Below are 27,017 nucleotides of genomic sequence, written 5' to 3' on the forward strand. Positions count from 1 at the left end.
GCAAGGGGGGGTCCAACCCGGCAAGGTGTGCCTAATAATAAAGTGGCCGGTAAGTGTATATAGCAAGCCATTATTCCATAGCTGTGTAAGTAAACTGTAAATCCAGAGCTTTTATATTGCCTTTTTCCTTTTACTCAGTTAGCCAAGGATTTAGTCTGTTCAGAAGCCCATTAACTAACCATAGTGTATATTGGGTGAAAACGTATTTCAGATTCTAAAGCGAATATAAATCTGTCCGATATGAGGGGCGTGGTCTGGACATGGCCGACTAGAGACGTGTTCTCTCAGAGCTCCCGGCCTTTCCACCCCTAACTCAGCTTACTTTGCTCTATTTTCACCGTTATGCTCTCATCCAAGAAGCGGACATATCGGAGGAATAAGAAGAAGAACAGCCCGGCTGCTTCCACACCCGCTCTGGTCGACTTGCAGAGACTTTTTGGGAGATCCCTCTCCGGTTCCCCTATACCCAAGATGGCGGAACCTTGTGCCTCGAGCCCCTGCACTCCGGTCAGAGAAACTGACTTTGCCGCCTCGGAAGGATCCCGGAGCCCGGTTCTCTATACTGGCTCACCAGCGGCTTCTACCTCAAACCAGGGTCCCCTCCCTTGTCTTCAGGGGACTTATGGAGTAGACGAGGAGCTTAAGGCTATACTACGGGCCCTACCAACGAGGGCAGATATTGAAGCCCTAGTGGGCAGAGTAGAGGCCGCACATAAGAAGGAAATCAGTGAAGTCAAAAAAGACGTTGAGACCCTCTCAGCCCGTCTGACCTCAGGTGAATCATCACTAGAGTCCTTGGAACAGAGAGTCTCATCACTGGAGACCCAACAAAAAGCTCAATCTATGGCCGCGATAGAGCTTCAGCTCCGTATGGAAGAAACTGAGGACCGGAGTAGGAGAAACAACGTCCGGCTCCGCGGCCTACCTGAGGCCACAGGCCCGTCGGATCTACTGGCCACAGCTACGGACATCTTCAGAAGAGTGGCGGGAGCACACCTACCGGAACAAATAGAAGTGGATCGAATACATAGAGCCCTGGGTCCCCGCTCGACCGATCCAACCAGACCTCGTGACATAATATGCAGACTCCATCATTACATCCATAAGGAGGCTATAGCGCGAGGAGCGTGGGAATCTGGAGAGATAGAATTCGACGGAGCGTCGGTTAAAATCCTCCCGGACATCTCCAGACCGACCTTGCTCCGACGCGCCATGCTGAAACCCCTCCTAGATCTTGCCCGGAGATGTAATGCAACATACCGATGGGGCTTCCCCCTTTCGGTTACTTTCCACAAGGAACAGCGCTCCTTCCTACTGCGATCTCCGGAGAATCTACCTGCTCTATTCGACTTTCTAGATACGGAACCTATCCCTGTTCCTAACTGGCTGGACTACCTGCACCGGGCTCCTGGTCGACTGCACGAGATGAGAGATCAGGCTCCTAGACCGCAGCGCTCACGGAGGAGCGGCCGACGACCCCGTTCTGCTTCACTAGACGAGCCAAGAGAGATGTGAGTTGCTCCTTTGCCCACTCCTACTCATGCTATCCCCTTTGATGCTTTTGTTTCCCGGGTCAGTTATCATTATCTTTACATTTTTGGTTTTGGGTCTGCCCGATCCACCCGGTCTCTCCGTACCCCCTATTTTTGCCTCCGCTCTATCTCATGGAAGCCGGACTTGCCTCCACTACAAGCCTCAAGCTTCATCATCATTTTCACTGATTCAAAGATCCACTTAAGGGAGGGCGCTAAAAGTCATTGCGTTTCCTGATATGCTGCTGACAAGGGCCTCACGTAACTGACGAGTCACCCGTATTATGATCACTTATCTCTTATCACAAATCACCCCCGCACGGGGTCTATGTGGTCCTCTGCAGGTCCCACGGGAAGAGCTCTCTCACTCCCACGGACAATTACTTTCCGGGAGGATATATGTGCCCTCCTCTCTGTGGAGACATCATAACAAGGTCGGGAGTGTGTGATGGACTGGGGTTGGGGGGGAGAAGAGTCGAGCAATCTAATGGGTGTAAAAGTGTGGGAGGGCTCTGGGGTGACTCGGGGGCGCGCTGGACCCCCGTTGCGCGGGCTCGGCCCGCTCTGGAGCTCCTTATCAGGGTCCCATGATGTGGATGAATCTGATATTTGTTCCCTCACAGAGGGGGGAGGGGGAGTTCCAGGGCGTCCCCGATGAACTTCTGGCGATTTGTCCTCTCCCTGCTGCTATCTATCTATGTTTCATTGCGGATGGCATGGGGGGGAGCGGGTCACCTCGCCAGATGACACACGAGGGGGACGGAATTATTATTTTGCATAAAACTCAGGGGTAGAGTGGAGTGCAAAGTGATGCTTCTCATTGTTCTTGTTTCTGTATATTTCCTTTGAAGATATTTAAAGTTCTTTATTCTTGCAATATATAATGTGATTATACTGCTTCTAATCTTTAGGCTGGTTGGGATGGGAGAGTCGGGACCTCTCTTTTAGATTATTGTCTGCCTCCGCCCCACTTAGGCCGTAAGTCTACCTCCGGTTATCCGGTTTGGTTCACTTAGTAGTTTAGTAAAACTGAACCATTTAGCTTAATTGAAATAGAGACGTGAGGTGTAATATTCCTTGACCCTAGTCTCTGTTTTTTCCTTTACCTTCTCCTTCCTCCTTCCCTTCCTTCCCCTCCCTTGCTTTCACCCCCACCTGAACCTCCCCTTCTCCCTCTTCCCCCCGTGTGAGACATGGCGGTGAGCTCTTTAAGAGTGACCTCGCTTAATGCGAGGGGTCTGAATACTCCAGAGAAGAGGCGCATTCTCCTACACGATTTAAAAAAATCGCACACGGACATCGCCTTTGTTCAGGAGACTCATTTTAAAACTGACAAATCTCCTGTACTTAGGAACAGATATTTTCCCCATGTGTACCACTCGACGAATAACAATGCAAAATCTAAGGGAGTAACTATTCTAATCTCTGGCAGTCTCCCCTGGAAACTTCAAGACATACTTGCAGACCCTGAAGGCCGATACCTGTTTCTCAAAGGTCAGATTGGGGAAGTCCAACTTACTCTCGCAACACTCTACGCCCCTAACGCACATCAGGACGGGTTTATAGTGTTGACTGTAAATAAACTGATGGAATATAAGGAGGGCCAGCTTATACTAGGAGGCGACTTTAATGTGCCGCTCTCACCCCCAGTAGACACGTCCTCGGGTACCTCCTCTTATCCCCCCAAAAACAGAAAACGAATAGCCCAGACTTTACACAAGGCTCAACTAATCGATGCTTGGCGTCTCCAACATTCTGGAGAACGAGACTATTCCTTTTACTCCTCTCCACATGGGGTATACTCCAGAATAGACCTCTTTCTTATCCCCCACGACCAGCTACACTTAGTGCAATCTACTTCTATAGGTCAGATCACTTGGTCTGATCATGCTCCAGTTTCCCTGACTTACACTCTCACTGAGAGATCATCACCTAGATCCACTTTCTGGCGTCTCAATGAGAGCCTCCTCCAAATTCCTGAGATAGTAGAAGACGTAACCAAGGAACTAAACTTGTACTTCAGTGAGAATGACACACAGGACTGCGACCCGGGTATACTGTGGGAGGCCCATAAATGCGTCCTTCGAGGAGTCCTAATTAAACATGGGGCGGCCATTAAGAAGAAGAGAAACGAACAGCTTACCAGACTCCTAGCGGATCTGGCCAGAGTTGAAGCACAACATAAACATTCTCCCACCCAGGAACTGGAGATGAAACTGAGATCCTTGAGATCTCAAACCACAGACTTACTGCATTATAAAGCTAAGGCTGCCTTACAATTTTCTCGCAGACTGGCTTATGAATCGGGTGACAAATGTGGAAGACTCCTGGCCAGATCCGTTCAGGAAATTAAATCTACTGCATACATCCCCCAAATAACCACCCCCAACGGACAGAAAGCTAATCTCCCGACGCAAATTGCGAAAGGATTCGCTGACTTTTACTCAGGACTCTATAACCTAACAAACCCTTCCCCTTCCCAGGACGTTATTGACCAATACATATCTAACTCTTGCCTTCCCTCTCTTCCACTGGAATCCCAAACTGTATTAGACGAGCCAATAACACTGGAGGAATTACAGCTAGCGATCAAATCTATGAAGGTAGGGAAAGCCCCAGGTCCTGATGGGTTCACCGCCCAGTATTATAAGACCCTACTACCAACATTAGGGCCACGAATGGTAACTTTCTTCAACGCTCTCGGAGCAAACTCAAACTTTCCCGGGGAAACCCTCAAGGCCCATATTTCCTTAATCCACAAGGAAGGGAAGGATCCAGGTTCCTGTGGCAGCTACAGACCCATCTCCCTCTTAAATTTGGACCTTAAGATTTTTTCTAAAATAATAGCTACCAGACTAGCCCAACATCTCCAGTCCCTTATCCACATGGATCAAGTTGGCTTCATACCTTCTAGAGAAGCGAGAGATAATACCATTAAGGTTCTCAACTTAATCCAAATAGCAACCTCCGAGAAAACACCATGTATACTAGTAAGCACAGATGCCGAAAAGGCTTTCGATAGGGTAAATTGGAGCTTTATGCTAGCTGTTCTCCGCCACATTGGTCTGGGCAATAGAATGATGCGGTGGATAGATAGTATTTACTCCAACCCATCTGCACAAGTGAAGGCCAATGGTGTACTCTCCAGTCCCTTCCCCATAAGAAATGGAACAAGGCAGGGCTGCCCTCTTTCCCCCCTGTTGTTTGCATTATCCCTAGAGCCCTTTTTATGTACAATCAGACTGAACCCTGACATATCAGGCCTACAGATTGGTAATTTACAATGCAAAATATCTGCATATGCTGATGATATGCTCTTCTCTTTGACGAATCCAAGAATTTCCCTCCCAAACCTCATGCGAGAATTTAATGTATATGGCTCACTATCTAACTTAAAGATAAATTTCTCGAAGTCCGAGGCGATGTGTATTGAGGTTCCACCCCAAATATCACAGCAATTAGCATCCAACTTTCGTTTCAAATGGACTAAGACTGACATAAAATACCTGGGAACTAGAATCCCGGTTGACATATCTCGGACATTCGACTTGAACTTCCCCCCTTTATTATCTAAGATCAGAACATTATTAGAGAAATGGAATCCGGGCTTCCACTCATGGTTCGGGAGGTGTAACCTCCTGAAAATGAGCATATTGCCAAAATTTATATATCTTATCCAAGCACTACCGATACATATCCCCACCTCCTTTTTCCGGAAGATCCACTCACTTTTCACCGGTTTTGTGTGGGCAAATAAAAAACCTCGGTTACGGCGCTCATTGATGATACTGCCTAAACATCTAGGAGGCCTAGCCTTACCTGACATTAAAATCTATTACTTAGCCTCTCACCTGGGTCGAGTGCTGGACTGGAGGAGAAATGGATCATGTAAACTTTGGGTTCAGATTGAAAAAGCTCAATCCCCCATCCCCCTAAAGGGGGCGATGTGGTGCTATAATATCTTGCCGGCTAGCATAAAGTCGCACCCCTTAATTGGCACCACCTTGCGACATAGTCACCAATCATCCCTTAGATCCCTGCTCACAACCAAAACTTCACCGCTGTACCCCGTACTGGGCAATCCTAACTTCGGGCCGGGCCTGCTTTCCAGGGAATACTCCCATCTAAAAGAACAAAGCTATGATCATGTATCCAGCTTCATATTGGAAGAGAAATGGCCCTCTGTAGCAGACTTATCCAACCCGACAGGTCCTTACCGCATTCCTTACTGGAAAGCGCTGCAATTACATCACTTCCTACACTCACTTCCCAGCCCACGGAATTTCTCTCGGGTGCTCACATCCTTTGAGGAGTTGTGCACTGGAGAAGATCCACTAACGCATATTCTCTCTCAAACATACTCGATGTTGACTGAGCCAAACGCACCACCGCAGTTACCTTACCTAGCCAAATGGGAGAGGGAACTACACCTCTCTTTCTCAGCAGCCCAGCGACAACGCATTATTACACTCTCCCTGAAATCATCACTATGTACCAAGGTCCAAGAGACCAATTTCAAACTACTTACGCGATGGTACATGACCCCCTCTAGACTTCAGAAATGCTTCCCTGCCTCTTCGGGACGGTGCTGGCGCTGTTCAGAGGAGGAGGGAACACTAATCCATATCTTCTGGTCGTGCCCTCAGTTAAGGAGCTTTTGGGAAGAGGTCAGGCAGATCACTCAGAGGTTCACTGAATATGTTATCCCAGAAGAAGCTACATTCTTTCTCCTACATCTATCTACAATCCCCATCAAAGCTTACAGGAAATCTCTAATCAGACACCTACTAAATGCGGCTAAGGGATGCATCCCTCTTCTCTGGAAACAAAGTCGCCCCCCATCCACATCTATGTGGGTACGTAAGGTCGAAGAGATCAAGCAGATGGAAGACCTGATCCTCTCTGCGCAACAAAAACAAGAGATATTCAAACGTACGTGGGATATCTGGAATGTCTACATCTTTTCAGATGAAGGTCAACAATTGCTTAGTAACTAACTCTCCCCTCTTTCTTCGACCTCCTCGGAGACTAGATTCAATATAACTGGTCGAGGGGGTCGCCGCTGTGTCTCCCACGCCCTCTCCCCTGCCCCTCCCCCTCCTCCTTTTTTTTTTTCCCCCTTCACCCCCTCTTGATTCCCCTTGCTTTTCTCTTTCTATTCTCTATATGGTTGTAAAGTGGAAAAAGTAGGCGAGGTTCACCCCGCATACACTATCTGAAACTGGACGCGAGCTCACCTATTACATGCTGAACTGAAAGCTGTATGTACGAGCCAATAACCACACTCTAAATGTAACTGTTATGACCATTTATTTCTCTGAGCGCTGTCAACTTGAATTGGCCGAATCGGCACCTGTTTTTTGCTTGTATGTTTTGGGGCCCTCGCCCTTGATTGGAGTTGAATAAACTTATATTTGAAAAAAAAAATCTGTCCGATATGTTTGAATGCTTTCATCAGTGCAATATGTCCATTTGAAGGGAACATATTTTCTTCTTCAGTACTTTTAAGTGTCCGTTATTACTTTTTTTTTTTTTTTCTTTATCTTTTTTAATCAGGCAACTTTAAACACGACAACTTTTTTATGTTCACCATTTTAAGCTGGCAGATGCCAAGCTCTAAACAAGAACCACAACTATCTATAATAGGGGTACGAAACCTTAGCATTCCAGCTGTGTTGAAACTACAAATCACATCATGCCTCTGTCCCCAGGATTCATGTCTGTGGCTGCCAGTCTTCTCATGGTTAATGGGATTTGTTGCTTCAGCACAACTATGCTGAGGTTGTCCACCCAGATCTAGAGGCTTATTTACAGCTGTGTTGTGAAATGGATATGAAAATCTCTGTGATTGCACAAACTGTGGTTCATTGAAGCAGTGTTGGTGTCTGCAACACTATGCTAAGGGCATCTTTTTATTGGGCATTAGACCAAGGAGCTTGTCTATGATCATGTTGGAGGACAATGAATTATTAAAAAAAAAATCAATCCTTCAAAAAACCTAATAAATTTATTTTCTCAATCCATACAGTAAGTTGATTTTAAAGAGCACTGTACAAATCCACTGTTGTTTGCCTCAGTTGTCCATGGAAATAAGGGATTGTCATTTGCTGCATACTGTTACAACATACATAAAATCTGACTTATTTACTTGTTTCTGTAACAGAGACATGGCTATTGCACCTTGGGTGAAGCATTTAATCGTTTAGACTTTTCAAGTGCAATTCAGGATATCCGAAAATTTAATTATGTTGTCAGAGTAAGTATTTTATTAGGAACATGCTAATGATTTGTCATAGATGAACAACATTTTAATTTTTTTTTACACTTTTATTATGTTAACTGCTTTTACTTTTCATCCTCTACATAAAGGGATTCTGGTAGAAGAGTGGGTAGCATGTGTTTCACTTCCAGGTAGGATTGGAAGGGGTGTTCCAAGCAGTGTTGTCTGTTTTATAAAGCTCAGCTCTATCTTCTTATCTGTGTGTATGCCTACACTGTGTCTGGGGGTTATATAGAGTCAATCCAGGCTTCCTGAATTGTACCCCCCTGCTATAGCCCTGTAAACTCTACATAATTGGCATGAGAGTTGCTACACATCCAGTCTGTATAACACCCAGTGTGCTGCAAAGCTGTCAGCAGCTTCCCCATTGCCCAACACACCCTGGTCCTCTGGGTTTGTCATTAACACGCACAGTATACACTGTATATGCTTGTATGTTTAAAGCCAAGGGGTGTCAAACACGCATTAGGATGGACAGTGGTATGGAATGATACTGGCCTGCGTTCAGAAGCTGTAATCAATTTGAACTGTGCATGTCCTTTCTCTCCATCAACCAGAGGTGGCAAAAAAACACCTCAGCCCACGTTCCCAAATTTTTTGAAATGTGGTTATATGCATTGCTTGTAAAGTCAAAGGGGTGATCTGTCATTCAATAAATAAAAACTTCAATTGCTCAAGCAAAAAAGACCTGACATGCTCTGATGCTTTGCAATTCTATAAAAACAATTTTTAAGTTATTTATATAATGTAAGAATTTCAGAGAAAGAGGCTTGTAAAATATCTTGAAGAAAGTACTGGTAGGAAGCTCCCTAATGTGAAGTTGATTGATTGATACTATGCATGTTGTAGCTATTTTGGGGGAAAATGCCCAACTTGGAGACAGATAATCTCAGTCTAGCATGTTCTTCTTGCATGTTGGGAACGCCTCATGGAGAGACTCCAGGAGACCTCAAAATAAGATATGCAGGCCACCTCTATAGGCACCCCTTAATTTGAGGGTGTAGAGACCCTACTCTTGGGAATTTTCGTTGTCAGGGAGTGCTATTTGTAGACAAGTACCTGATGGCAGTACTGCTTAAAAAGCCTACTTGTGTTGTACCTGAAAGTAAAATATGGAGCCACGATGTAGGTGCTGGGAGAGTTGGAGGCTTCAGGGTTGGTGACTTATGGGAGCTGATAGGAATAGCTCTAGACCAAGTCCTGGTCAGGCACACCTGTTTTAAGCTGATTTTAAGATGCACACTTACCCTTGGTTCACACTAATGCGTTTGTTAGCATGTTTTGCAGAAGAACACATTTAACATGATTTCCTATAGCTCTAGAACGCTAACCCTAACATTTACTGCTAACCCTAATGATTACCCATAGCCCTTAACCCTAACACTATCATTTAACCCTATCCCTTAACTCTAACCCTTACATGCGACTTTGGACACATAAAGTGAACATCACATTCCATGAACAGAATTGTCATACTTTCCCGTTAGCCAAAAGAAAAACCACAAAATGCGTCAAACGCATCAAAAACGCACGTCCAAAAAATGCACCGGGAAAACGGAATCAACTGCAACCTGCATGGATGTGAACCTAGCATTATTTCAGCTGTGATTCTGGGAAGTGACCTGAAAAACCTAACATGTTCGATGTCTGTGAGGGGCAAAATATGGACAGTTCCCTATTCACTGGGTCATTTTATCATGATTGTAGAATTGGTGAGTGAAATAGATTGTGTACACTTCTTAGAAGCATTATTATCTGCCAGAGCTAGTGTATGAGGGGTTACAACTATATAGAATGATGTGTATTCGGTTTCCAAGCCCAGGAGAAGGGCATGACCTTTCAGTTGAACTTTTCTCTACAAATGGGTAAAATGATTGTCTATGTCTCTTTATATCCTTCTCTCCATCCACAGCTGCTCCAGCTGATAGCAAAGTCTCAGCTTACATCACTGAGTGGTGCGGCACAGAAGAATTACTTCAATGTTCTGGAAAAAATTGTCCAAAAAGGTAATATGCACGTTATTATCACATAAGAGCATTGGTGTTGATTCATTTTCAATAAGAGTAAATTATGTTAACATAACTGACCAAATATTTAAACCTGTGGCTTCTTAAAAGCTGTTAAACTGTCCCCTGTGCTGCACTTAGACCCCTTTCACACTGAGGCGCTATAGCGTTAAAAATAGCGCCTGCAAAGCGCCCTGAAACAGAGGCTCAATTCACTCCAGTGTGGTGCACTGGCAGGGCGTCAGAAAAAGTCCTGCCAGCAGCTTCTTTGGAGCGCATTGGGAGCGGTGAACTCATCGCTCCTTAAGCGCCCCTGCGCATTGAAAACAATGGGGCAGCACTGCTATATCGCCGGCAAAGCGACGCTGCAGTGGCGTTTTGCGGGCGGATCAAACCCCTTTTTGGCCGCTAGCGGGGGTTAAAACCGTCCCGCTAGCGGCCGAATAGCGCGGCTAAAACACAATACCGCTGACGCCCGGGGCGGCTTAGTGTGAAAGGAGTCTTATTGTAAAATCTGGGGCTCTTCATTGTATACATTTGGATGAAAACTTGCATATCAGTGCATTATACTGTCTCTGTACCATGCTAAATGGCAGATGAGGCCATTAATCATGTTTGGTCACCAATCGGAGGTTTGGGGAACAGGGCTAGAGAGACCATGTTTTCTCTAGGGTTTGGATCTCCCAGGGTACTCCAGAAATCAGTTGAAGATTCATGCTGGATACACGTGTGTCCTGAGTAAATTGAAGGCTCTGAGTGCAGGGCACTGAAGAGCGCAAACGCTGTCTGTCATGCTGGATATGTAAGCAATTTTACTGGGTCATCATTTTGGCATCTGACATCTGTGTGATTTTCAAGTTTTGGGTGGAATTGGTGTTTTTATTTGTAAATACAAGTATCTTTTAAGGTAAAGTGTGAAAAGGTGGTAAAAGTGGTTGTTCATACACCTACATATACCCAGTGAAGTGACTGGCCTCAGGTGATGCACAGAAATTAACCAAATTCTACATACGTTGTACCTGTTTGTCTGCAGTCTTCTCTTCTCTACATCCATTCAAAGTCCAAAATTTATAAAGCTTGTCTGAACTGTCAGAAAAAATGGGGTAGAGAGCTGAAATTACAAATTGCAGAGCTCAGTGACGGAGTTCTGACAGTTGATTGGAGGGAAGGGCCCCCCCCCCCTTGCACACAGGAACAGAGCTGAGGCTGTCAATCAGCTGGAGGTCCCTCCCCTGTCACCATTTTTCTCTTGGTATCAGGAAAACTTGGTGACTCATGCACATAGCAGAGGAATGGGGCAGTAGACAGAAATGACACTTGGTGACCTGGATTTATACAAGTACACCATATAGAGGGATATGCTTTTCCCCAGTCATCTCCCAGGACAGCCCTTGAGATGGAGTCCCTACCATCGCCACAGGAAACACATTGCCACAGTTCAAAAGGCGATCCCTCAGGTCCCTGATCATTTGTGTTTCTTTATCTCTCAGGGGTTTCCTGAAGGGGGTGGAGACCGCACAGGGGGCCTGGGTCCTATCCGTCTGCTCCAGTGAAGTCTTACCATTTTTTTCTTTGGGCTTGGGTACCGTCCAGCACAACAGGAGCAGACCCGTTACCCCCCCCCCCTTCCAGTGCTGAGGTGTGCCAGTGGCAGGGTGATGCAGGGTCCCCCCAGGAGCTGTGCAGGTGGATTCGTCCATCTCAACTCCTTGCTGTGATCGCGGTGGGGGCCAGAGACGCCGTTTGTGTCATTTCCGGCAGAACCGCGTCATCGCTGTGCGCCGAGACTTTCGGTTCCGGTTCTCCAGGGCACAAGGATGAGGGGAAAAGCCCAGGCTGGGCCTACTAATCCCGACCAGCGTCCAGATATACCGGACTAGCGGCGGGATCCGGAGCAGGAAGGGGGGACCATGGAGGCGAATCCCCAGGACACTCCGGTGGGTGAAGGCACCAGCCAAACCCAGGTAGGCTGCTGGGCAAGCCCTGCACTGTGGTTTTTACATGTTGGTAGTTGTAGGGCTGGGACTAGTATACTCCATGGTAGTGGATACCTCACTGTCCCGGGAATATGCAGTAGTGGTGGTTGCAGCACGGGTGTTTAAAGAGGGTAAAGGTTTGATGCTAAGATCATCTATTTTTATTTACAGGCTAAGGAGGCTCCAAGGGAAGACAAGTCAGGCTGCAGAACGTGCCCTAACTGTGGAAACATGTTATCCTCAGGCTCTAACAAAGCCTTATGCAGGCAGTGTATTGCAGGCTTACTAAAATCTGAGGCAGACTCTCCTTTGGCTAAATTCCTTAGCTCCTTTAAAGATGAGTTGGCGTCAACCTTTAAATCTCTCAGGGAGCCTTACCATTACTAATAGGGGAGATGGTGGATCAAAAGGTATTGACACCAGTCCCTGTTCAGGAACAGGGGGAAGGTTTTTACTTGCACGTCTTTGTGGTAAATAAACCGTCAGGGGAGTTCAGATTAATCATGAACCTCCGACCCCTGAACCTGTCCATCCGATACAAAAGATTTTGGATGGAGTCCATTTACTTAATAAGGAATCTTCTCCAAAAAGAGGTGTTTATGGCTACCCTGAATTTAAGGGATGCCTATCTGTATATAACAATAAGGAAGGAATGCCAGAAATTTCTTTGTATGGCAATTCAGATAAACTTTGGTGTCTATCACTTTCAGTGCAGAGCACTTCCCTTCGGACTGTCGTCCTCTCCAAGAATTTTTTCCAAGGTTCTCGGAGAAGCACTAGTTCCGTTGAGACTTCAGTCAGTCTCGATCATTCCGCATCTAGACGACTTGCTCCTCATGGCCCACTCGGAGAAACAACTTTGTCAGGAAAGGTTAACGCAACTCGGCCTGAGTCAATTGGGGTGGATAATCAGTTTGGAAAAGTCCAAAACAACCCCAACGCAGAATATTCTGTATTTGGGTTACATGATCCTGTCTGTAGATCAAAGGATAGTCTTGCCGAAAGAAAAGATATCGAATCTGAAGCAGAGGATGTCTTTTCTTCAAAGCAGCACCAAATGTACAGAGAGGGAGGTGATGTCAGCATCAGGACTTATGACAGCAGCAATTCCAGCCGTACAATGGGCCAGGTTCCACCAAAGAGACCTTGAGAGGTTTTTGTTGGAACAGTTAAAGGACAAAGATCCGGAAGAATACGTATCGATCCCCACCAAAGAAAAAACGTTCCCTCCGGTGGTGGAAGGACATGGAAAATTTAAACAAAGGGGTACTCTGGGTCTTGCCTATCACATCCACATTGACCACAGATGCGAGCAGTTGGGGTTGGGGTGCCCATCTCAACTTATGCTGGGCCCAGGGCAGGTGGAGAAACAGTTTCCACCGCTTCACCTCATCCTGAGAGTTCTAGCAAAGTTTCTAGCAGAAGAAACGTGTTTAATCCTAGTGGCACCATTTTTTCCCAAGAGGCCATGGTTCACAACTTTGCTAAAGTTGACAAACCAGCCTCCTCTGAGGCTTCCCTGCACACAAGATCTCCTGTCACAGGGACCTCTCTTACATCTGCAAGTAGCCATGCTGAAGCTTTCAGCGTGGTTACTGAGGAAGAAATTCTGAGGACCAAAGGCCTAACAACAGAAAGAGTTGTTCAGACCTTAGTACAGAGCCGGAAACCGGTCACCCGAGCTATTTATAGAAAAGTTTGGAGGAAGTTTAATAGCTGGTTGGATGGCCGGGGTGAGGTAAGCAAGGATACAACAAATATCATGCAGTTTCTCCAAGAAGAGATAGACCGGGGGTTAATTCCTAGTACTGTTAAAGTTCAGATAGCTGCCTTAAGTGTGTACCTAGAGAAACAATTACAGGTAGATCCCCTTATCGCCTAGGTTCTGTAAGGCTATCACTAGACAAACCGGTCAGAGTTAACATAACTCCAACCTGGGATCGAACCTATCGATCGTCCTCAGGGCCATTTTTGGGACATCGTTTGAACCTATCTCAGAGGCCTCTCTAAGACTGATTACATTTAAGACAGTGCTCCTCATGGCAATCACTTCAGCCCGTAGGGTCAGTGAGATTCAAGCTCTTTTCATCAGAAAGCCCTTCCTTCAGATTTTTGAAGACCGGGTCATCCTAAAAACAGACCCTGGGTTCTTGCCAAAGGTGGCATCTAATTTTCATAAGTCACAAGATATTGTCCTCCCTTCATTCTGTCAGAACGCCTCAAACGAAAAAGAGAAGCAATATCATTTGCTAGATGAGAGGCGGTGTATCCTTGAGTACCTAGAGGCAACCAGACCATTTAGAATTGCAGATTCACTTTTTGTCCTTTTTTCTGGACAACGTAAGGGACAAAAAGCTTCTAAGGTCACTATAGGTAGGTGGATCAGGTTAGCTATTGCAGAAGGTTATAGAACAATAAATAGAGATCCTCCTGGGGGTGTTAAAGCCCACTCCACAAGGGCACTCTCAGCATCCTGGGCAGAAAGAGCTGGTGCCACCCAAGAGCAAATATGTAAAGCAGCCACATGGTCAAGCTTCTCCACCTTTACAAGGCATGATCTTGACTTGATGTCCATTCAGGATCAGGCTTTTGGGAGGAAAGTCCTTCAAGCCATGGCCCCCCCTGATCTGGTGAGTACTTGGGGATTCTCTCAAGGGCTGTCCTGGAAGACGATTGGGGAAAACCGGAGTTAGACTTACTGGTAACTCCTTTTCCAGTAGTCTTCCAGGACAACACGATCCTACCTGTTATGGTTATGTTTTTCAGTTCCACCCTTCGGTTCTTGGTAAATGACTGACCAGGGACCTGAGGGACCGCCTTTTGAACTGTGGCGATGGGAGGGACTCCATCTCAAGGGCTGTCCTGCAAGACTACTGGAAAAGGAGTTACCGGTAAGTCTAACTCCGGTTTTTCACATTTCATGTCTGATGTTTATAACTTTAGCTACCCCTTTCTTTTTACACATTTTGTACAGGCTCCTCTCCTATACGGAAATTGCTTACTCTGATTTCACGGCACACTGTAAGCTTTTCATAGTGTAAATTAGAAGGAATTAGAACCTGAAGCAAGTAAACTCTAAACCTGCCCCATTTCCTGGCTGAAGAACATCCATCATCTAGTCTTTACAGCCCAACCTTTCTGCCTCTGGCCCACTCCTTTTATTCATTGGATTTTAGGTCTTTCAGACATGTAGACTTAGCATCACATTATGGGTGTTATCTAGGGAGGTCTGCTTATGCACATCTGCTCGCCCAGTCTAACATCCACTTATCAAGCCCTTTTGATATTTCCATAACTCCTTCTAAGATCCATCCAACAGCTTACATCATGGCTGAGAACTCGAGAGGAGTACTGAGGCAGGGTGCTGAGATGTTTTTAGGAAGCTATGAACCCTGCCGAACTCCATGATCTGCCTGCATTATGCAAGAAATCTTAGAGACCGGGTCTAAAACACAGTAAGGTGTGCATTCAAAAAGGAAAGGTTTTTTTATAAATGTTGTTAGCATATTAATAAAGGAGGAGGTGGGGGAACCATAGTAAGCAAAATATAGGTAGGTTAAACTTCAGCTAAAAAAAAAAAAAATTAATATTACTGATGCGGTAGACAGTAGACCTAATGGGAAAAAGAAACAACAGAGAACTGCCAACTCCACCCAAAATGGGAAAAAAGCAGCTTGCTTGTTTATCCTTTCAATACTTTATATATATCTGTCAGTTATATCAAGTTTGAAATCTTTCTTCATTTCTTTCAGTGGTAGAAGATCAGTACAATCCACGTTTAATACGAGATCTCCTTCATGACCTGAGCTCTACACTATGCAAGCTGCTGGAAAGATTTATATTAGTTGGAAATATCAATATCTGGATTTGTCGCTTGGAGGCAATCCTTTCCTGGCAGGAGCAACTAATGAATCTGCAGATCAATCCGGTACGGCCACGTTGTTGGGATTTCTCTTTAATGTTGAAGTAATCTGTTATAGATGTTTCTAATGACTTCCTGTTTTGCTTTCCTCCCCAGCAACTTGGCAATAGCCTTAAATTCTGCGATATGCCATTTCATATGCAGAACAACATATTCCACAGGTTTTCAGATGCCTGGGACATCATCAATCTTGGCCAACTGAATCAAACTTTGCATGTTCTAAGTGAGGACCGTCATCTCTGGAAAACACTGTGCAAGTATCACTTCACGGAGAAAATGGTAAACATTTTTACTAAATATTACAAATCTTATCCTGTAATGTTCTAGCTTTTGCTTGTAATCCACTTTCAGCCGGCAGTCTGTAGATTAAACATTCCTCCTCATGATGCTCAGACTGTGCTGGGTAAACAACCCTGATTTCTCTTTCGTTCATTGATGGACACAGCACTTCCATTCTTGACTTTAGGGTTATATCACTACCTTCAGGAGTAGGACTAGGCTGAAAAAAAAGCACAGCACCGCCTAGGGGCGGTCCCTACTGGTAGTAACCCCCCACTCTGCTACAGGCAACTCAGTTTTTTACTGCCTAGTCTAGGAGAAGGACCTGGCTCCCTGCTGGGACCTGTGGTTGCTTTTTGTTTTTTTTTTTGTTTTTTTTTTTATTAGGTTTTATCTTCATCTGCTATCAACTGCTGGGCTGGGTGACAGACTGGATATCATAGATCCTGGTAGTCTCCCCAGCCTGGCCACCGAGTACACGCAGACCTGATCTCCGCGCTGGGTCGGCCGTGATGAGCCCCATCCTGGACAGGGGCGGCCGGAGGGCTAGATGCCTTTGCACATATGATCAGGCACCTGACATCTGGGTCAGTGTCACTGCGGCCGACAGTCACTCCATTTAGGCGGGAGGTGGACCTGTCTTGGGAGTGTGACCCACAATCCCTGCTGGATGGGTAAGTGCCTGGTCCAGGCATGGTTTGGAGCAGCTGGGTACTCCCTGGGGTGGTCGGTTCTGGGGAATCTCCTCCTCTCCCTGCCCCCCTGTTGCGCTGCCTGGCAGCTGTCGCAGTCTTTTGCTGGGTGCCGCTAGGTGGATGTTTTGGCCCCTACCTGACCTTTGTGGGGTCCCCTCAGGGCGGTCTCTGTGCTCTCCAGGTGCGGGGTGTGTGGCTGGCGTCCCCCTCCACGTGTAGAAGCCACCATTTATTTGGGGCTGGGTGCAGCAGTCTTTCCCGTAGCCGTGGCAACCATTTTGCTTTAGTCTTTGGGCATTACTGGCTTCGTGCTCTGTCTGCGGAAGTACTGCCGGTGGCCATTTTCTTGTAGCCTCGTGGGGAGACTTCTGCTTCTGCTAGCATGCGATCAGGTTATGCCTCTCTATTTGGACGCAGCTGCTGCGCAGTCGTCCGGTCAGGATCCAGTCGGACAATTCCACGGCTTACGTCAACAGCCGGGGGGGGGTACAGCAGCTGCGCTAGAGGTCTCTCACATTCTGCGGTGGGCAGAACTTCAAGTGCCAGCTCTCTCCGCTGTCTACATTCCGGGCATAGAAAACTGGCAAGCGGACTACCTCAGCTGTCAGTTGCTGGATCAGGGGGAGTGGTCGCTGCATCCGGAGGTGTTTCGTCTCATTTGCCTGCAGTGGGGCACGCCGGACGTGGATCTTCTGGCCTCTCGTCTCAATCGGAAGGTGCAGAGATTCGTTTCCAGAACAAGGGATCCCTTGGCGGATGCGTCGGACGCGCTGGTGGCGCCGTGGGGACATTATCAGCTCATTTATGCCTTCCCTTCTCTAAAGCTCCTAACTCGTCTGCTGCACAGGATAGAGACCGAGGGGATACCGGTTGTTCTAATCACTCCAGATTGGCCTCGGTGTCCATGGTACCCCGACGTGGTTTGGATGGTGGAGGACCTCCTGTCCCAGGGACTGATATATTCCACCCTGCTTTACCGTCTCTGGCTTTGACGGCCTGGCTATTGAAAGCCAGGTGCTGAGAGACCGGGGGTTGCCGGTTTCTGTGATTCCTACTATGTTGAAGGCGCGTAAGTCCACTTCACGGAGGATTAATTATCGCACCCGGAAGGCTTACATCTCTTTGTGTTTGGCTGTGGGGTGGTATCCGCGCTCCTATGTGTTTGGCTGTGGGGTGGTATCCGCGCTCCTATTTGGTATCTAAGATCCTTGTGTTCCTGCACTGTGGGGTTGATCAGAAGCTGGCTTTGAGCACTATCAAGGGGCAAATATTGGCTCTGACATTTTTCAGCGGCCGTTGGCTGCTCACTCGGTGCATACATTTTGTTCAAGGGGTTCGACATGTGGCTCCCCCGGTACGCTCGCCACTGTCTCCGTGGGATCTAAATCTGGTGCTCTCTGTACTTCAGAAGCCACCATTCGAGAACATTAGGGAGATCCCCTTACTCACGCTCTCTCAGAAGGTTGTCTTTCTAGTGGCTATTGCGTCTGCTCGGCGAGTTTCTGAGCTGGCGGCCTTGTCGTGTAATTCTCCCTATTTGGTTCTCCACAAGGATAAGGCGGTGCTGCGTCCACATCCCTCGTTTTTCCCTAAGGTGGTATCTGCCTTTCATCTAAACAAGGACATTGTCTTTACTTCCTTGTGTCCTCAACCGTCTCACCCTAAGGAGGTCGCCTTGCATTCTTTGGATGTGGTTCGGGCTCTCTGTGTGTATCTGTTGATTACGGCTCCTTTTCGGAAGTCAGATTCGCTGTTTGTAAATGTGGATGGCCCGAGGAAGGGCCTGGCAGCCTCTTCGGCCACTATTTCTCTTTGGAGACTATTGTCCAGGCTTATGCCATTAGGGGGCGGGTGCCCGCCTTTCCTATCATGGCGCATTCTACCAGGGCGATTAGTGCTTCCTGGGCCTTCCGACATCAGGCATCTTTTTCTCAAGTGTGTAAGGCGGCTACCTGGTCGTCCGTGCACACTTTCACCAATTTTACAAGGTGGATGTTTGGGCATCTTCGGATGCATGTTTCAGCCGCAAAGTTTTTCAGGAGGCCATCTGAGGTTTTGGCTCCCCTTACGGGGGTTTTGTTTTTTTCTGTGTTCCCACCCCTCATTGTGGCACTGCTTTGGGACGTTTCTAAGGTCAAGAATGGAAGTGCTGTGTCCGTCAATGAACAAAAGAGAAAACTGGATTTTTTTTTTTTCTACTCACTGTAAAATGGCTCAGCAGTCACTATGCCTCTCGGAAATTGAGACACAATGAGGGAAATTTATAAAAATTGGAGCAGACAGAATCTGGAGCTGCTGGGCATAGTAAAACAATCAGCTTCTATCTTCGGATAAGCTTTGAAAATGAAAGCTAGAAGCTGAATGGTTGCCATGCACAGCTGCTTGAGTTTTTTGGTAAAATTGCCCCAATGCGGTGCCACCTGCTTAAACAAAAAAATATGTAAATAAATATATATTATACACAGTATCCCACAAAAGTGAGTACACCCCTCACATTTATGTGAATATTTTATTATACCTTTTCATGTGAGAACACTGAAGAAATGACACTTTGCTACAATGTAAAGTAGTGAGTGTACAGCTTGTATAACAGTGTAAATTTGCTGTCCCCTCAAAATAACTCCAACACACAGGCATTAATGTCTAAACCACTGGCAACAAAAGTGAGCACAACCCTAAGTGAAAACATCCAAATTGGGCCCAATTAGTCATTTTCCCTCCCTAGTGTCATGTGACTTGTTAGTGTTACAAGGTGTGAATGGGGAGGAGGTGTGTTAAATTTGGTGTTTTCGCTCTCGCTCTCTCATACTGGTCACTGGAAGTTCAACATGGCACCTCAACGCAAAGAACTGAGGATCTGAAAAAAATAATTTGTTGCTCTACATAAAGATGGCCTAGGCTATTAGAAGATTGCCAAGACCCTGAAACCAAGCTACAGCATGGTGGTCAAGACCATACAGTGGTTTAACAGGACAGGTTCCACTCAGAACAGGCCTTGCCATGGTCGACCCAAAAAGTTGAGTGCACGTGCTCAGCGTCATATCCAGTGGTTGTCTTTGGGAAATAGACGCATGAGTGCTACCAGCATTGCTGCAGAGGTTGAAGGAGTGGGGGGTCAGCCTGTCAGCAGTGGCATCGTTATGGGGGGGCAGAGGGTGCGGCCCGCACCGGGGGCCGCCACTACACAGTGCACTATATTGCGTGCACTTGCAGGGCTGGAGCAGTGCGAAGGGGTGCGAAGGAGGCTGTCTGTAACACTCCCAAGTCAGTGAAGCTAACCCTTGGGGAACTCCAATATCTTCTTCAGCTGGGGGTGTGGCTGCATCCGCCACTCCTCCCACAGACTTCTTTACTCTAGCGGATCCCGCGGCTGAAGGAGGAGATAGAGGCAAGGACACAGCCGCCTCAAGTGTCTTCATCTGCAGCTATGTTATAAGGTACTGCAAACTGTTACTGCATAGATCCCTAACCTGTCCTGTACCACCCCAACCTGCCCTATACCACCCCAAACTGCCATATACCACCCTACACTACCCTAACCTGCCACTATACCACCCTATACTATCATTTACAGGGACTGGTTTGGGGTGCGCCCTGTGACCATGCACTGCCTGCTGGGCGCTAGGCAGGATACACAGGGGGGGTGTGACACCATGTTTTACCGCACCAGGTGACACCAACCCTAGTGACGCCACTGCCTGTCAGTGCTCAGACCATATGCCACACACTGCTAAAAGCAGATAATGCAACGCTCAAAATCACTGTAAGTGCTTTGAAGGCTTGTAATAAAATCCACAGTGGGTGCTCTGGCTTTTGATGCTCTCCCTCACACCGGTGCAGACATACAAAGAATAGAACCGGCAACTCCAAACGTCCTTGTTGCTTCTTTATTGGTGCATAAAAAAAGTAAGTAAAAAAATACAGTGGCTCATGTGTTCCGGCTTACAAGCCTTGATCCCAGCACACTGCATCAAATTGGTCTGCATGGCTGTCATCCCAGAAGGAAGCCTCTTCTAAAGATGATACACAAGACAGCCCGCAAACAGTTTGCTGAAGACGAGCAGACAAAGGACATGGATTACTGGAACCATGTCTGGTGGTCTGATGAGACCAAGATAAACTTATTTGGTTCAGATGGTGTCAAGTGTGTGTGGCGGCAACCAGGTGAGGAGTACAAAGACAAGCGTGTCTTGCCTACAGTCAAGCATGGTGGTGGGAGTGTCATGGTTTGGGGCTGCATGAGTGCTGCCGACACTGGGGAGCTACAGTTTATTGAGGGAACCATGAATGCAAACATGTACTGTGACATACTGAAGCAGAGCATGATCCTTTTAAGGGCCCTTCGAAGACTGGGCCGCAGGGCAGTATTCCAACATAATAACCCCAAACACACCTCCAAGATGACCACTGCCTTGCTAAAGAAGCTGAGGTTAAAGGTGATGGACTGGCCAAGCATGTCTCCAAACCTAAACCCTATTGAGCATCTGTGGGCCTTCCTCAAACGGAAGGTGGAGGAGCGCAAGGTCTCTAACATCCACCAGCTCTGTGATGTCGTCATGGTGGAGTGGAAGAGGACTCCAGTGGCAACCTCTGAAGCACTTGTGAACTCCATACCCAAGAGGGTTAAGGCAGTGCTGGAAAATAGTGGTGGCCACACAAAATATTGACACTTTGGGCTCAGTTTGGACATTTTCAATTAGGGGTGTACAGGGGACACAAATTTATACAGGTTGTACACTTACTACTTTACATTGTAGCAAAGTGTCATTTCTTTAGTGTTGTCACATGAAAAGATATAGTAAAATATTTACAAAAATGTGAGGGGTGTACTCACTTTTGTGAGATACTGTGTGTGTATGTATGTGTGTGAGATAATAGCATTTTTTGTACACTTTAGAGCACATTTCGACATTCAAGAACTATAGAAATTATCCCTGAAAGTATAGTCTTATAGCATTTTTTTTTTTTGGTCCATTTTTAGCTTATAATAAAAAAACATAAGGCAGGGAATTTATCATAGCCACATTTTTTTTTATTTTCAATGTGAAAAATGTAAATATATGTTTAAAGGTGTAAAAATATTAACAAACAAAAAAAGTTTTGATTATTAATAGTTTATAAAATATAAGTGAGCAAAAAAAATCAGCAGGAAAATAAAATGGAGAAGGAGAATAAGGAGTCTGGCGGGCAAGATGGGAGAACTAGAGCTACTGTTGTACGAGGGGGATTTAGAATTTGTAGGAATTACAGAGACTTGGTTCAACAGCTCTCATGATTGGCTGGCAACCATTCAAGGTCATTCCTTATATCGCAGGTATAGAGAGGGTAAAAAAGGTATCCCTGTATCTCAAAAATTATGTATAATTGAATGTGAAAGATGACATCACTAAGGGAGCAAGGGAGGAGGTGGAATCCTTATGGGTAGAGCTGCAAAGGGATTAAAATAAGGAGAAAGTAATACTTGGAGTATGCTATAGACTCCCTAACCAGAGGGAGGAGGTGCAGGCAGACCTCCTATCACAATTTGGATTAGCGGCAAGGATGGGAAGTGTCATAATGGGGTATTTAATTTTTATCCAGACATAGACTGGGTGGAAGGAACCGCGCATTCATCTAAGGCTCGCCAGTTCCAAAATGTCATGCAGGACAATTTCATGGGTCAGATGGTAAATGCACCAACTAGAAACAAAGCGTTACTAGACCTACTGATTACCAACAATACAGACCTGATCATGGAAGTGGAAATACAGGGCAATTTAGGAAACGGCAATCACAGGTCAATTCATTTCAGTATATATCACACTAATAGGAAACGTAAGGGACACTGAAAGACACTGAATTTCAAAAGAGCCAACTTCCCTAAACTATGAGCCTTGCTAGAAGATACAAATTGGGATAAAATCTTAGGAACAAAGAACACTGAGGAGAAATGGGTATGCTTTAAGAGCATATTAAATAAGGGCATTAGCCAGTGCATCCCAATGTGAAATACATTTAAAAGGGGTAATAAAAGTCTTGGGTGGCTTAATTCCAACGTAAAAATGCATATAAAAGCAAAGGAGAAGACCTTCAAAAAAATACAAGGCTGAGAGATCATCATCAGCATTCCAACTTTACAAAGAATGTTACAAGAAATGTAAGAGTGCAATCAGGGCGGCTAAGATAGAACATGAAAGGCACATAGCGGAGGAGAGTAAAAAAAATCCCCAAAAATTCTTTATTACATAAATAGTAAGAAAGATCATATTGGTCCCATAAAGAATGATGAAGAGAATCTGGTTTCTAAGGATGGAGAGATGGTGAAGGTATTAAATGTATTCTTCTCCTCCGTCTTCACAAGGGAATCTGGGTGCTTCAGTAATCAAAACTGCAATGTTTATCCTCATTATATGTCACAGGAAGCACCCTCATGGCTAACAGAGGACAGAATTAGAAATAGACTTGAAAAACGTAACATTAATAAGTCACCGGGACCAGATGGCTTGCACCCGAGAGGTCCCTAAGGAACTCAGTCAAGTAATTGCCAGACCGTTGTTCCTAATTTTTACTAACAGTCTACTGACTGCAATGATACCAGCTGATTGGAGAAAAGCCAATGTAGCACCAATATTTAAAGAAGGGCCAAGATGCATCCCTGGGAATTACAGACCAGTTAGCCTAACATCAAGTGTATGCAAGCTCTTGGAGAGGATGATGAGGCACTATATACACGTATATGTACATGATACAACTGTATCATTAGCAGTAATCAGCATGGATTCATGAAGAATCGTTCTTGCCAAACCAATCTATTAACCTTCTATGAGGGGGTGAGCTGCCATCTAGATAAAGGAAGGCCCGTAGACGTGGTGTATCTGGATTTTGCAAAGTCATTTGATACAGTTCCCCATAAACGTTTACTGTACAAAGTAAGGTCACTTGGCATGGACCATAGGGTGAGCACATGGATTGAAAACTGGCTACAAGGGCGAGTTCAGAGGGTGGTGATAAATGGGGAGTACGCAAAATTGGCAGGGGTGGAAAGTGGGGTCATCCGGGGTTCTGTCCTGGGACCAAGCCTATTTAATTTATTCATAAACGACCTGAAGGATGGGATAAACAGTTCAATCTCTGCATTTGCGGATGATACTAAGCTAACCAGGGCAATCATTTTCTCCGCAGGATGTGGAAACCTTGCAAGAAGATCTGAACAAATTAATGGGGTGGGCAACTACATGGCAAATTAGGTTTTTCATGTAGAAAAATGTAAAATAATGCATTTGCGTGGCAAAAATATGAATGCAATCTACTCACTGGGGCAGAACCTCTGGGGGAATCTAGGATGGAAAAGGACCTGGGGGATCCTAGTAGATGACAGGCTCAGCAATGGCAGGCAATGCCAAGCTGCTGCAAGCAAAGCAAACAGAATATTGGCATGCATTAAAACGGGGATTAACTACAGAGTTAAAATGATAATTCTCCCACTCTACAAGACTCTGGTTCAGCCGCACCTGGAGTACGCTGTCCAGTTATGGGCACCAGTCCTCAGGAAGGATGTGCTGGAACTGGAGAGAGTCCAGCGAAGAGCAACAAAACTATTAAAGGCTCTGAACGACATTAAAAAGAAAACGTGGAAATAACTGCGCAACAAAAAGGTAATTATAAGTAAATTATAAAAAATAAGCTGCGAAATCCTATATGTGACACAAACACACAACGTAAACAATAATAAACTGGTGACTCGCGCTTTTGACAAAACACAGTGAATATAAATGTAAAGGTGGTCAGACATCACTTTAAACAAAATTCAAATATGCATATAATCATATATCCAAAAAAGAAGGGCATGTGCAAAAAATATACTAGCAACAAAGGCTGCAATATGTTGTGCAACAATATTTTAGAAGGTTGTGATTAATAGTCCATATAAGAACACCCGAGTATGGTGTAAAAATCCAGTGAAGGTCCAGTTATATGGAAACATAAGAGCTTGGGTCCACCACCATAAATAGAGTGCCTGGCCGCTTACCAGAAACCCATGACCCCCCCGTTACAGAGGGTCTGAGTAGGCTGTTAAATCCTGCTGCTCCGGACCACCATAAAGCCAAGATGCGACATCAGGGACTGTGGTACAGATGGATGGATCCACAGGAAGAAAAACTTTGCCCTCTGCTATTTTTTTGCTCACTTTTTCTCTCCTCCCTGACCGCAGCATCTGGGACTTGAATCATTCCCTGTTGGTTGTGGCAGACAGCCAGTGAGTCTGGCAGACAGAGGTCAGATCGATGGTGAGCAAAAAAATAGCAGAGGGCAAAGTGTTTCTGGTGGACCTAAGCACTTATGTTTCCATATAACTGGACCTTCACTGGATTTTTACACCATACTCGGGTGTTCTTATATGGACTATTACTCACAACCTTCTAAAATATTGTTGCACAACATATTGCAGCCTTTGTTGCTAGTATATTTTTTGCACATGCCCTTCTTTTTTGGATATATGATTATATGCATATTTGAATTTTGTTTAAGGTGATGTCTGACCACCTTTACATTTATATTCACTGTGTTTTGTCAAAAGCGCGAGTCACCAGTTTATTATTCTGAACGACATTAGTTATGAGGAAAGGTTACGAGCACTGAACTTGTTCTCTCTAGAGAAGAGACTCTTGAGAGGGGATATTATTTCGATGTACAAATACCGTACTGGTGACCCCACAATAGGGATAAAACTTTTCTGCGTAAGGGAATTTGATAAGACACACGGCCATTCGCTAAAATTAGAAGAAAAGCGGTTTAACCTTAAACTGCGTAGAGGGTTCTGTACTGTAAGAGCGGTTAGGATGTAAAATTCCCTTCCAAAGGCAGTGGTTTCAGCGGGACACATCGATAATTTCAGAAAACTATTAGATAAGCACCTGAACGACCACAACATACAGGGGTATACCATGTAATACATGATATAATCACACACAGGATAGACTTGTGTCTTTTTTCAACCCCGCCTACTATGTAACTATGTAAGGCTGATTATGCTGTATACAGCGCTCCCAAAATGCCCCTGCCCATTGGAATGAATGGGCAGCACTTTCAAAGTGCCTTAAAAGCGTTTTGAAAGTGCCGCAAAACGGGAGATTTTACCCCTTTTTTGGGGTTAAAAGCGCCCTGCTAGCGGCCGAAAACACTTATTTCTGCATGAGAGGACTCTCTGGTCATTGGAGAGATTGTTGCATTTTGCACCAAAAGCAAATTTGCATGGCTCATGACAGTGCTTGTTCTAGGGTAACAGACTACCATCACAGTATGCCTTATTTTCCAGTGATTGTAAAATGTTATATTGAATAAGCATGTTCAGCAGTCTTGCATCGCCCTCTTTTCTATATATACTAGTGTGATCATGGTGACCTAATCATTTTGCAGCTCACGCCAAAATGTAGGTCCCAATGCCTGGTACAAAAACTGAGAGCTTGAGCTTGGGTGGAGATCCTGTACTAATTATGTGATAGTAGTACAGCAGTCTCCTCCACTGAGCTATTGTATTTTGACAGGGGCACTGCCCCCCACCACCACCAGTAGAAATCACTGGTCATCGCTCCCAGCCATTGGCTGCAAGTGCCGTTCGGATGCTGGTTTTCCATCATGCCCGTTCGACTGAAGCCGGCCGGCTTCTGTCTGACTGGCTTATGAACACACTGTTCGAATGTCGGCCAGTTTCTGTTGAACCGGCCGATATTCACCCCGTGTGTACCAGAATTAACTAGAAAACCAATAGCAGACTGAATATTGAATGTGTACACACAGTTCAGGTCCTCCACTCCTCCAGGAAGAAGTGCAGTGTTTCTGTTAATTTTGTTGTGTGCGTTTTTAGTTTTTGTTCTTTTAATGTTTGTTTTATTTTTTTTTGGTGGGGTGGTGATGAGGTCATGAAACATTTACATATTTACTTTTTGAAGCTATTAACTTATTTAATATGACCCTGTCATTTATTGTTAGCTAAGTTGCTTTCATTACAGCTGTCAATATTACTTGTGGTAGATGTATGCATTTTTATTTATAAAGCGATACGTATATTTACTTTCAATTTTTGTCCCTTTTTCTAGTTTCACCAACACTTGATCTTGACAGAAAAAGGTGTTGTTGACTGGAAACAGATGTTCTTCAGACTCCAGAAGTTCTATCCAAAAAGGGAAGAATATGGAGATACACTGCACTTGTGTCGTCACTGCAGCATTCTTTTTTGGAAGGTAAAAGATTTAACAGCCATTTTCATTGTAACAAATGTGTTTTATACTTTGGTGGGATTCTCACAAAATACAACACACAGTTGGTACTTACACAAATATATATAGGT

The 27,017-nt window shown here is 45.4% G+C and overlaps 1 protein-coding gene across 3 annotated transcripts in view; it reads left to right on the forward strand.

Moving 5' to 3' along the window:
- Positions 1-27,017, forward strand: part of FBXO25 (F-box protein 25) — a 68,679-nt gene that overhangs the window by 18,737 nt on the left and 22,925 nt on the right. For all 3 annotated transcript variants that reach the window (XM_073625466.1, XM_073625467.1, XM_073625469.1), the window contains exons 5-9: positions 7,696-7,788; positions 9,725-9,818; positions 15,547-15,722; positions 15,813-15,995; positions 26,767-26,910. In XM_073625466.1, coding sequence (XP_073481567.1) covers positions 7,696-7,788; positions 9,725-9,818; positions 15,547-15,722; positions 15,813-15,995; positions 26,767-26,910 — 690 coding nt within the window. The remainder of the gene's footprint in view (positions 1-7,695; positions 7,789-9,724; positions 9,819-15,546; positions 15,723-15,812; positions 15,996-26,766; positions 26,911-27,017) is intronic.

Source organism: Aquarana catesbeiana, linkage group LG04 (assembly GCF_042186555.1).
Source record: "Aquarana catesbeiana isolate 2022-GZ linkage group LG04, ASM4218655v1, whole genome shotgun sequence".
Lineage (NCBI taxonomy): Eukaryota > Metazoa > Chordata > Amphibia > Anura > Ranidae > Aquarana > Aquarana catesbeiana.